The 12,646-nt window shown below is 37.7% G+C and overlaps 1 protein-coding gene across 1 annotated transcript in view; it reads right to left on the bottom strand.

Moving 5' to 3' along the window:
- The window catches only part of LOC114025811 (guanine nucleotide-binding protein G(q) subunit alpha), a 272,993-nt gene that overhangs the window by 124,638 nt on the left and 135,709 nt on the right, over positions 1 to 12,646 (bottom strand). The window contains exon 2 of the mRNA XM_027839342.1: positions 5,954 to 6,108. Within this exon, the coding sequence (XP_027695143.1) occupies positions 5,954 to 6,108 (155 nt within the window). The remainder of the gene's footprint in view (positions 1 to 5,953; positions 6,109 to 12,646) is intronic.

Below are 12,646 nucleotides of genomic sequence, written 5' to 3'. Positions count from 1 at the left end.
TCCTAAAGCTCAGGTTTAATCATATGACTTCTATACTCATAAACTCCATTAATTCCCTACGAAATTTAATTCATTTAAATTTAAATTTAAAGCTGTTGACAACTTGGCCCCTTTCCACCTTTCCAATCTTATACCTTACTCCCAATTCCACATAATCCACATACAATGGCCTTGTAGGGGCCATCGAGAAAGACTACATGCTTTTCTTCATACATAGTACTCTACCTCCAGATTCTGTGTTTTTGTACTGGTTATCTGTTATGACTGGAATGCTTCTGCTCCTCATCTCTTGGATTCCTCTAAGAATCAGCTCAAATCCTGCTGCCTGCAGGAGGTCTTTCCTAGTCCCCTGAACTGGTAGTGTCTTCTGTCTATGCTTACCTTACATTTACACAATACATACAGGGTGTCCCAAAAGTCTTAGTGCACTTAGAAGTTTATTAAAACTATATATCTTGTATGTACATAATTATTTACATGTTATCTCTTCCAATAGAATGTGGACTCCTTGAGGGAGTGTATTTCTTTGTATTTCTAGGACTAAGCACAATGTCTGGCACATATTAAGTGATTAATAAAGCTTGTTGATTGACCTGTTGACTGAAGTCACACAAGAATTTCATTACAAAATTACTTTCTTTATGAGGTGATCCCATACCAAGGACCTTGAGGTCAGCATTTTTTTATGTTGGTACTTCAGCGTTTTGGCTAACGGGCATCCTGATAGACTTTGAAAGAGTTAATAAAATTTAAATGAGGTTTCAAGTCAAATGAAGACTGTTTGATTCAGAGTTGGAGTAGGCCAAATTATCCACCTCTGGAATCACTATTGTGCTAGAATTTCAACATGGCTCCAAATGTGTTGTTGTATTTGATGTAGAAACTGTGTTCTGACAACTCCGGTTTAACTGGAAGTCTATATTCAAGCCTCGAATTCCATCTGGGACTACACAATGCAATCCCTGCCAACATGGACTTTGGAATGGTTAATTCATAACGACAAGGAACTTGCAAGACGCATGCTGCTAATAGATGACAGGAAACTTGCTGATTCCTGCCCTAGACCCTCCTCCTGCATATACACAATCTTAAGTGTTTGACCAAAAAGAGAATCTGGATCATTTGTTATCAACAAAGTATTTCTTTACATAGTGGGGATTTTTAAAAAATGACTATACTGTGAGGTTTCTAAACGTAATGGTTCCTAACAATGTGACTGGCATGAGTGTCCCTTGGCTAATGTCACAGTACTTCTGTTGATATAGACAGTGAACTCCTTAGAAATGATTCCTCAGTATATTAAAGCAGGTGGTGAACCCGAGCAATATTTAAACCAAGTGTTGCCTGTTTTTAACTCTTATTAATTAAAGCCCTTAAACTTCATGATAATACTGAGAAACTAAATGAGGGTTTTTAAGTTTCTGAGAAACGTCCCAAAATTTCAGTAGTTTTGTATGTGTGTGTGTGTATGTGTGTGTATGTTTGCCAACAACAAACCAAGGTTAATACTATTCTCCAATTTATATGATACCACTTCTCTAGTTAATGAGTTTGCCAATTTTCTTGTACCTACTCTTGGACAATTTCACACCTTTATTACCATCAGAAAGTAGATAATCAGAGCAAGAATAGGAGAAATTCAAATCAGTTCACTTTTCTTCTTACAAATTACCACAGGGAAAGGCTTTTCAGTGAAGAAAGTTGAAACTATGGGCCAAATGAAGTTTCTGGAATATCTGTGGATGTTGCCCTCACCCATTAATATGGGTTAACCATTAGAATGGTTAACTGAGACTTCTACAAATATGAATACAGCTTTCAAACTGCTAACTGCAAGCTTACTGATTCCACCCTCACCCCCTGAATTTATATTATAGTAAAAATTCTCTTTGAACCCTATAGGCACAAAAAGCCCCTAGAGACAACTTTGACAGATAAGCAGTAATGATTTTCAAGTACGTGTTCAGAGTAAGTGATCCATAAAAGTTCTAATCAGAAAGATCTGAGCAGATAGAGATTTATACTCTGGTTTTAAAGCTCTGCTAAAACTTGGAAGTTAAACAGATTCTTCAAGAATGCCATTTGCATCATTCTGAAATCATATAGCTTGTCTATAGTGTCCAAAGTAACAGAATTGCCTATGTTTGCATTCCTTTTGGGTTAATGAAGTATTCTGTATTCATTGGAACTAGTTATGACCCAAGTTATGACTTCAGCTAAGAGCGGTTTAACTCTGACTCCCCTGAGAGCAAAAAAAAATCATTTGGTATTTGTAAAATCAATCTAGTCTACTTTTATATTTTCAGCTATCTTATTAGTCAATTCAGACTGCCTTACAAAAGTCTTACTGACTGTAAAGAAATCAGATGTTTCACTGACCAGACCCTGGCTTGATTCCATTATACTTGGTTGGATGTGGTTGCTAGCCTGAGGGATATTGAATGATACTTCACAAAAATTGGCCCTGATTGTAGGAGTAATTTGCATGAAAATTAGTTCCCAAATACTGACTATAATATCTGGATTTTTTTTTGTTCTAGATTTTTAAAAAATAGATTATGAATAAGAAACCTCAAGTGAAGTAAAATTGGAAGGAGATATATTACAGATACAAAGGTTGCATAAAAAAAAGATGGAAAAGAAAAAAATAGCAGCTTTTTTGAATGCAAGGAAACTCATTTTCATAGGAAATTTGCTTGGTATTTGGAATGAATGATCTGTAATAAACACGACCTGCAGCCTGGTTCCCATTATCCAAGCCAGCTATTCCAGCATCTGCTGTGAAAGCATTTCAGAAACACATGGAACACGACTACAGAAGAAAGAATCCAAGAAACCACAGACTCAAGCTGTATGCTAGCAAAGGCGACATGCCTTCCACTTCCCTCTTTTGTGAAAACACCGAAAAGGAAGAAATAAAACATCTCAGGATTATAATGGGAGGCAACAAGAAAAACCTATATCCATCATTTTGCTTCTATGTGTCCAGAAAAGGCAGGGTGGTGCAGTAGATAGAAAGCTGGCCAAAGAGTCAGGAAAGACCTGGGTTCAAGTCCTATCTGTTATTTAACCTCTTAGTGCCGTAGGCAATGCTCTGAGATTGTTTTTAAAAATAATAATAATGACAATAATAGCTAGCATTTGCACAGCAATTTAAGGTTTGCAAAGTGCTTTACAAATCCTGTCATATTTGATCCTCATAACAACCCTGTGAGATAGCTGAACTACTAGATGTTATTATTATCCTCACATTACAGATAAGAAAACTGAGGTAGGCAGAGGCTAAGTGACTTGCCCAGGGTCACACAGCTAGTAAATGTTAAGGCCAGATTTGAATTCAGGTCTTTTTGAGGGGAGTCAGGAAGTCACTAAAGTCCAGTGCTCTAATTACTACACCACCTAGCTGCCTAATTGCATAATAGTTGATTTTTATTGGTAGAGATTTCTTTACCAGGAATTATTACCCACACTGGCAAAATCTGGACAGATCTGGGAGGAAAAAAGTCCAGATAGCATTATTTTTTTTTAAGTGGGGTTTCATCCTAGTCATTTAATCCATGTAGGAAATTTATGGTGTAGAAATTCCTTTCACTGATACAAAACAAGAACTCATCTGTAACATATAGCTTTAGAGAGTTGCCTGGGTCACTGATAAGTTAAGTGACTTGCTCGTGGGCATCTAGCTAGTATGTGTCAGCAGCTGGAACTGAACCAAGACCTTTCTGACTCCATAACTGGCTCTCTACACACTATACCCAGGAATGCTTATGTAGCTATTTTCCTTTATCCTGCATTGGCATGATTCCCAGATAGTGCCTTTCATAGTATCAGAAGGTTATTACCTGATACACCTTTTCTCTCCTTAGACAGGGAGGGTGAAGAGTCCCTAATTCTCAATCAAGTCTGTGGACACATTACCAGGGCATCCCTGAGAGACCGAGAAACCACCACTACAAATACCACCAGGACCTCACCAAGGGAGCTACCACTAGTAGACTGTGGAGGTGGTCACTAGGTTCTCAATGAAGGACCTACAAAAAGAGTGCGAAATCAAGAAATACAGACCTAGTGTATGGCTGTAGTTTCCTTAGGGAGAAGCCCTTAATCCTGGTGAGCACTTACCTCATTTTTGGTATGGTGATCTGATTCCCAGAAGCAAAATCTCATTAGGTGGGGAATAAGCCACAGGCAAAGGTTAGAGATGAACAGGTAAAGTTTGAAGTAGGAAGAATAGGGAAGAAACAAAACACAAACAGAAGGGTAAAAAGGATAGGAGAGAAAAGATGAGGGCTAGAGGAGAAAGGAATAAAGGGTCCCAGAACTGGCAACAACATAGCCAAGTGAAAAGTGCAAAGTAATAGTAGAAGGTTGAGTAGCAGGTAGAACTGAGATTATATGAGGTGAGGTTGGTGGTAGGGTGATGGGTAGAGAAGGAAGCACGATGAGCATGAGTCCAGAATCATGGTTAGGGAATGTAATGGAACATGATGAAATTAGTGGAAGCTGAGAAAGTAGAAAAAAGCCAACGGGGACAGGAAAAAGAAGACCATATGAGGAGATGGAAGCTTCAACAAATAACTCTAGAGGCAAAGTTGTTGCATCAGCTAAAGATGTCAGGAGGGGAAGAAAATTGGGGAAAAATACAGGGTGAAAAAGAAGAAAGGCTAAGAAGTGAAAGAAATGAGCAACACAGGCATTCCAGGGAGGACACAAAATATTTTCACCACCAAAGACATGTAGGCTAAACACCAATCAGAATATGACGGGCTCTTATGAGTATTCCACTTCATATTCCAAGATTTTTCAACTGAAGTTTTAGCACTGCATTATGGGAAAATATTTTAGCCAAAAGATACCTGATAACCTATATAGATTATTAAGAATTAAATTTTGAAGAGAACCAAATAAGTAAGTAGGAACTCTACCATTTGTATCCAGAGCATTGTTGATTCAATGCTAATTTGCCATTTTCCTGAGTGCACTACACAGCTTACATCAAACTACTAATTTGAGATTTCACAGAATATTTCCCACTTGTGCCTCTGTCTACATAGATCTAGATTAAGTGAAAATTCAACAAATACTTGGTTTGCATGATCATTGAAGATCCAAGTTTGGCTAAGGGATTAGGGAGGGGGAATCCATTTTGAGGCCTGATTGAATTGTTGTTTACATTCATCACATTAACCAGATATAATTGCTAAGTCTTCACTTCCCTTTCTGCTAAGCAGACACAGGAGAGGTAACAAATAGATCTCTCTAGGAAGCAAATCATTCTCAGTGCATACTATTTTCTTTGACAGCTCACAAAATAATTCAGGAATGCAGGTATAATTAGACTTGCACACAATGCTCATGCAAAGGAAAACCTGCCAATCAACATGATGCTGCCTTCAAAAAAAAGCAGCAGAGATTCTGTCTGTGACAGCCAGAGATAGGGTAGTCTGAAGTTTTTTCAAGAGGCTATATAATCAAGCATATTTTTTGTTTGCAGTTTTCAAATGCATGTAGGTGTTTTGTAGCATCTGAACAAGACAACAAATCTCTACTGAAAATTATTATTATTATACTATTTCAACATCACAATGGAATGTGTATTTGGGAAGAGCTGCTTTGCAATTTGGGAAGGAAAGGAGAGGATGGAGTCATATCTTTCTGTTCCTCAGGTTACTTTGGAATCAATCAATCAAAAAGTTGCCTACTGTGTGCCAGGCACTGTATTAGGCAATGGAGATATAAATTAAATGAATAAATCTCTACTTACAATGAGCTTCTTCATAATATAGCCCAGAACTATACCTGTATCAAATTTTAAGTCCACACATCCAGTTTTGAAGTTTGATTCAAAGGGAATGCTTAATAGTAGAAGTTCTACACTATAGCAGAGAGAAATGTTATCTCAGCAAATATTTAAATGAAGTGGAGAGAAATAGCCTTCATGACATATACTCACTATTTGGTTGAGTCAGATAACTGATATTCCCGTCTTCTATCATAACACTCTTGGATTCCAGGATCATTCCATAAACTCTTTATTGCATCTACGTATGGATTCTCAAAAGCGGACACCTTCTCCACATCAACTTCTCGAACTAACTGTGCATGGGCCTGTTTTCAAAAAAGAAAACAACTTCAATCCTCTTTTAGTCAACTAAAAAAAAATCATCTTTCATTTACAATGCTTATATTATAGTTATTGGTCATATTTTCCTTCACAAAATGGATGTTTTTTAATCAATTCCTTTGCACAGATCAATCTTTTTTTTTAATATTAGGTTTTGAAATATAACCCAACTCCCAGTTTTTCCCTGAGAGTAATCGCTGAGAATACCAAGAACATGATTAAAGTCAATTGAAAAGAAAACAAGTTATGCTTAAACCTTCAACAAAATGCCATCTGAGTATCACAAACTTGGTGTAGTTAATATTACCAAAGAGAAGGGGTAAAAAGGTGGAGAATGAGAAGTTTATAATTTATTAGTTTTTCATATTAATATAATCCTACTTGTATCAACTAACCAGGCCATTCAATCAAGGAGAATTCCCACTACCCCCAACCCCACCATATTCTAATTTTAAAAGATAGGGAAATTAAAAAACAAAAAAAACAAAAGACCCACAACTAGCTAAATCAGATCTGTCTTTTTTTTCTTTTAAAGGAATATTCCTAACAATTTTTAGATATATCCTAGGGTCAGTACATATTGGAACAAATCTCCAATAAACAAACAAACAAAGATGTTCAGAAAATTTATCTTGAAGTATTACAAGATCATCAATTCAATTCAACTTAGTTCAACTAAGTTTCCTCACCAATGAAATGGGGATAATAATAAGCACCTACTTCACAGGGCTGTTGTGAGGATTAAAGGAGGTAAACTATAAAGTGTTTAGGACGGTGCCTGGCACATAGTAAGCACTATAGTAAGTCCTTATGTGTGTGTGTGTGTGTGTGTATACACACATGTAAATGTATGTACATATGTGTATGTTATTATTATTAATTTAGTTGAATAAACATTTAAGAGATTACTATTTGCAAAGATTTAATTTATATGCTGGGAATAGAAGACAAAAATGAAAGGTCTTCTTTCTTCATTGAATTTAAATTCTATCGGGAGGAACCAATAAGCCACATAGTTCAGTGGAAAAGCAATGGATTTGAATTCTGGCTCTCTGTCACTTACTACTTGGGAGGCCTTGGGCAAGTCCTTTCACTTCTCTGAGACTTTGTTTCATTTGTCAAATGAGTATAATTGAACTAGGTGACTTCCAAAGTCCTTTCCAACTCTAAATCTATGATCATATGAAGATAGAAAATAATAATTTCAAAGTAATTTGAGGAGGGAGAGAACATGGACATTCTGGGTTCAAAGAAGAGTAAGTCAAGGTTGAGATGAGGAGACTATACATTCCAGGAATAAAGGGATGATTTATGCAAATGCCCAGAGGTAAGGTTATGGCATCCCAAAGGCAGGGAATAATTAGTGCATTTTGGATAGAATACAGAGTGTATGAAGGGGACTAGAATGTGTTATGGATGGAAAGTTTGGTTACAGATGGATCATGGAGGATCTTAAAGGCTGGGCTAGGGAACTCCTGCAGATCAGTTTTAAGCTTTTTAAATTGCTTAATTAGCTTTAAATGTCACTGACTTTTGGGACATAATGTATTTTGTCCTAGAACCAGTCAGTTGAACAGTCAAGCACTGATTAAGCACCTGCTATGTGCCAGTCATTAAATAAAGAACAGTGATTAAAAAAAAAAGCCAAGATAATACCTGCCTCTTGAACTCACATCTGAATAGGGGGAACAACATGCAAAAAGACCAAAAAACTTACTTGGGGACGGGGGTGTCATGCTGGAAGGAAGAGGAGTAGGGAAAGGTATTCTGCATTAGGTGGGATTTGAAATGAGTCTTGAAGTCTTGAATTGTCAAGGAGGAGAATGATGTTGTCAGACTTGTGCCTTAGGAAGGTTATTTCAATATATGTGTGGAGGACATATTGGAGGGGGAGAGATCTTAAGCAGGAAGACTAATTAGAAGGCTATTAAAATAGTCCCAATTGAGAGGTGATGAGGGCCTGAAACAGGGTAGATGTGGGTGTGAATGGAGAGAGTATACTGTTTAATCAACAAAGATTCAGTTATGTTCACAATACTATATTAAGGCAGGAAAGCATCTAAATAGATATATTTTAGAAGAATTTTTGACAGAACTGGAACAAGAATAATTTTCTAATGAATTCTCAATTGCCTGAAAAAAAAATAGTAACCTGATCGGTCTTATTAATCGAGACTTTACATCAGATACATAAAAATATTAAAAAACACACATATACATATAACTACAATAACCTTAATAGCTTTAATATTTTGAAAAGAAAGTTTATACACTAAAGCAATCTCTCTTTCAAACAAGTCAAACATTTGATACATGTAGTGGCTAAATCTGATCATTTCTACCTCTCTAACCTCTCTTAAATGTGTTCTCTTCTTTCTTCTAACACTGCCACCAGCCTGGTGCAGGCCTTCAATCCCCTCTTACCTGCACTACTGCAATAGCCTTATTGTTGGTCTCTCTACCTAAACTTTACCCACCCACCCCCCCTTATTTCATCCTCCATTTAGCTGCCAAACTAATCTTCCTAAAACATGAATCTGACCATGTTATCAGCCCTTTTTTAATAAATTCCAATGGTTCTCTTTTGCCTCCAGGTTCAAATATAACATCCTATGTTTGGATTTTAAAGCCTCCCATAACCTGGCCCCTTCCTCTCTTTCCAATTTTCTTTCACCTTATGCCTCCCCACACACTCTATAATCTGCTGACACTGGCATCTTTCAGTTCCTCACACACAAGACACTCCAATTTCCTGCCTCCAAACATTTTCACTGCCTGTCCACCATAACTGGAATACTCTCCCTCCTCACTTCTGCCTCCTGGCTTTCCTGGATTCCTTCAAGACTCAGCTAAAGTCCAACCTTCTACAAGAAGCCTTTCCCAGTCCTTAATCTTAGTGACTTCCCTCTGATATCATTTCAAATTTATCTTGTCTATATCCTGGTTGTAGATGGTTGTTTGTATGTTGTATGCTTGCTTAGATTGGGAACCCTTTGAGAGCAGGCATAGTGAATAGAGAGCAGGCATAGTGAATAGAGAGCTAGGCTTGGAGTCAGCAAGACCTGGGCTCAAATCCCACTTCAACATCCACCCCATCTTCTCTCTCTCTCTCTCTCTCTCTCTCTCTCTCACACACACACACACACACACACACACACACACACACACACACACACACACAATGAGCTATTGAACATTGCTAGAGAGTCAGATAATTGTGTCGAGTCCTACATATTCAAGGTGCTTGGTCTCAACTGGGGTCTCATTGGGGCACAATAATGCTTATTTTTCCCTCATTAACATTCTGTCAAGCACCCAAGTGCCTGCTCCAGACCTCTTCAAATACCCAAATCACTCCCAAACCCCTTTGGCAGAACAGAACCTCACCTCCTACTTTACTGAGAAAAATCAAGGCCATCTCTTGGGAGTTCTCTCATTTTCTTTGCTTCATACCTCAAAGGAAGAGGTGGTCTCTGTCACCTTTCCAAAGTGAATATTTTCACGTACGCATTTGTTTCCATCCTATCTTGTATTCTCCTAGAAAGTGGTCCATTTCTCTATCTCTGTCTCTCTTCCCCCATCTGACTTCATGAAGGTCCCAAAACTTCACAGTGTTAAAGGAATCTTCATTTGACTCTGCTACTCCTACAAGCTCTCATCCTACATCCATCCTCCCTTTCGCTGCCAAATTCCTGGGGGGGGGGTGTTGATTACACTTGCTGCTTCTTCGCCATCCACTCATTTCTCAGTCCACAAATTCCCTGACATTGTTCATGGACCTGAGGTTAAGAACTACTGCACTAAGCATAGTGTACAGCTCACTTCTGGATATTCATCTTTATTTATTTTTTATTGCTATCTCTTATTTTTATATCACCTTTATTTCTGACTACATCTCCCACCTACCCAGTGACCCAAGTCTTTTAATAAAGAATAAGGTACTATGCAGAAATGATATTGATTGTTCTTATGGTACAGTAACATTCCATTACGTGAACAATCTGTTTAGCCCTGCCACAGTTCTGGGTCTTCTTTTTATACGTGCGTAAGCATATACTCCATTCAGATCTATATATCTAGGCTTTATCTGTTTCCTGAAGTCTAGGCTACCTACTGGACATCTCAGTTCAATATAGAGTTATCCCTTCCATGTCGCAGGAGTTAGGGGAACAGCAGCCCCGCAATGTAGAAAATCTGCATAAATTTTTTTGGTCCTTCCTTCATACAGAGAGGTCTAAATTATGATGGCATTCAAAGATAAAATATGTTGATACTATATAATACTATACATATATTTATGCATTTCTGAGTTTTTAAACATTTTCTGTGTCATCTGTTGCCCCTCATGTGTTGTCTGTGGCTTTCATAAAACTCCCCCAAAATTCCCATTTAATTGCAATGAGGGAAGTCCTCCAAGCCTACCCTCTTCTCTTAATTCCTCTTTTCTATTGAGGATACTACCACCCTCCCTATTACCCAGGTTTCTAATCTTGGAGCTATCTTTGACCTCCTCCCTTTCCTCTCTTACTTTCTGATAGCTAACTCCTTTTGATTTTACCACTCCATGCTAGATTGTAGAACAATTTTGATGGGACATTCAAAGGAATTTATATTTTATCCTAAAAACAATAAACAGAAACTGAAGATTTTTGAGCAGGAAAGTAATGGTCATATCTATATCACAGAAAAGTTATTTTGGTGTCTGTGTGAAGAATGCATTGGAGGGGCAGCTAGGTGGAGCAGTGGATAGAGCACCAGCCCTGGAGTCAGGAGGACTCGAGTTCAAATCCAGCTTCAGTCACTCAGGTCCCAGCTGTGGGACCCTGGGCAAGTCACATAACCCTGACTGCCTCAAAAAAAAAAATGTATTGGAGAGGAGAAGGATGGGGGCAGAGAGATTGGTGAAGAGAATAATACAATAATCCAGGTAAGTGGTAATGAAGGTATGAACTAGGATTGTGGCCATACAAATGCAATGAAAAGGGAAGCTATGAGAGCAGTGGGTATATCCCCAACTCTCTATCCTACGTCCTCTCTTCTCTTTATACTCTCTTCTTTGGTGACCCCATTTGATCTCATGGGTTTAAACTGTCATTTCTATATTGATGACTTCCAGATCTTTATCTTCAGCATTAGTCCCTTTCTTAAGTTCCAGATCTTCCAGTCACACATATTTGCAACCCAGTGTCATCCAAAACCTCTCTCTTTCTCATCCCACTTATCCTAGCAGTTGCCACATTTTGTCATTTCTACCTCCATTCCTCTTGCATCTGTCCCCTTCTCTCCACTCACAAAGTCACTACCCTAGTTTCAACACTCATTACCTCAACTGCAGTAGAAATTTCTTCTCCCAGTGGTCTCTCCCCATTCTAATACACAGCTGCCAAAGTGATTTTTCTTAAAAACACAAATCTGAATGTCACTACTCAATAAATTTCAGCAGCTTCCTATTAGTTCAAGCATTAACTATAAACTGCTCTATCTGGCATTTAAAACCTTCTCTAGCCTGGCCTCAACCTACTTTCCAGCCATATTATATATTACTCCCCTTTGAATACACTCCATTCCAAATTGGTCTTTTTTGTTTTTCTGTTCTCTTAGAATCCCTGGTTTCCTTTAAGGATCTACTTAAACAATACTTTTTTTTATATGAAGCCTTTTCTGATCCTCCTAGCTTCTAGTGCAGCTAAATTACTTTATACATAATACAGTATAAACCTATATGTGTACATATTATCCCTTTAGCTGGACTGTAAGTGATCTGAGAGCAGAGATTTTCATATTTTTCACTGTGCACCAAGTGCCAAGGAAAATGTACACTGTCTAGGACGTGACAGGCACTTAATAAATGCATTTTGAGTGGCTGATTGATTTATATAATGGGCAGGACTTGTCAATGGACTGGAGATGGGGAATGAAGTAAAGAGAAAAATCAAAGATGATTTCAAGGTTACAAACATGTGAAATTACAATCAAATGGAAGAAATGGTTAGCAAGTTCTCCAAAGAAAGGCAAATTAAAGAGTTAGTAAAGTTTGTTTTATCATGTGTCCATCAACAAGAAATAGTTTATGAAACATTTAGCTATCCCACCTAGAAGCGCTCCAAATGAACATAAGCTAAATGGCCATCAGGAAAATAATTAATTACAGCTTATGCATCAATATGCATTGCAGAGCTTGAAGAAATAAAGAAATTCCACAAAAACTTAGAAGGAGAAGGGATATCAAAAACCATCAAAGTCCAACCATCTCATTTTTCAGTTGAGAAAATGGAGGCTTAAGGAGGTACTACCTGCATAGATAGTAAGTATCTGAAGAGGATTTGAACTCAGGTACAATGATCCAGGAAAATTGTTCTTTGAACTGTACCATACTGGCAGAATCAGCCACGGAAAGATAGGGAGCCCTCAAAACATGACATTCTAAGATCATGAAGAGAAACAATTCTGACCACAAGAACAAAGTTGAGTTGCTTAAGAGATTATGCAGATATATGGGGAATTTGTTAGTTATGTTCAGTT

Source organism: Vombatus ursinus, unplaced genomic scaffold (genome assembly GCF_900497805.2).
Source record: "Vombatus ursinus unplaced genomic scaffold, bare-nosed wombat genome assembly UNPS02014832.1, whole genome shotgun sequence".
Lineage (NCBI taxonomy): Eukaryota > Metazoa > Chordata > Mammalia > Diprotodontia > Vombatidae > Vombatus > Vombatus ursinus.
This window is presented reverse-complemented; position numbering and strand designations above follow the sequence as displayed.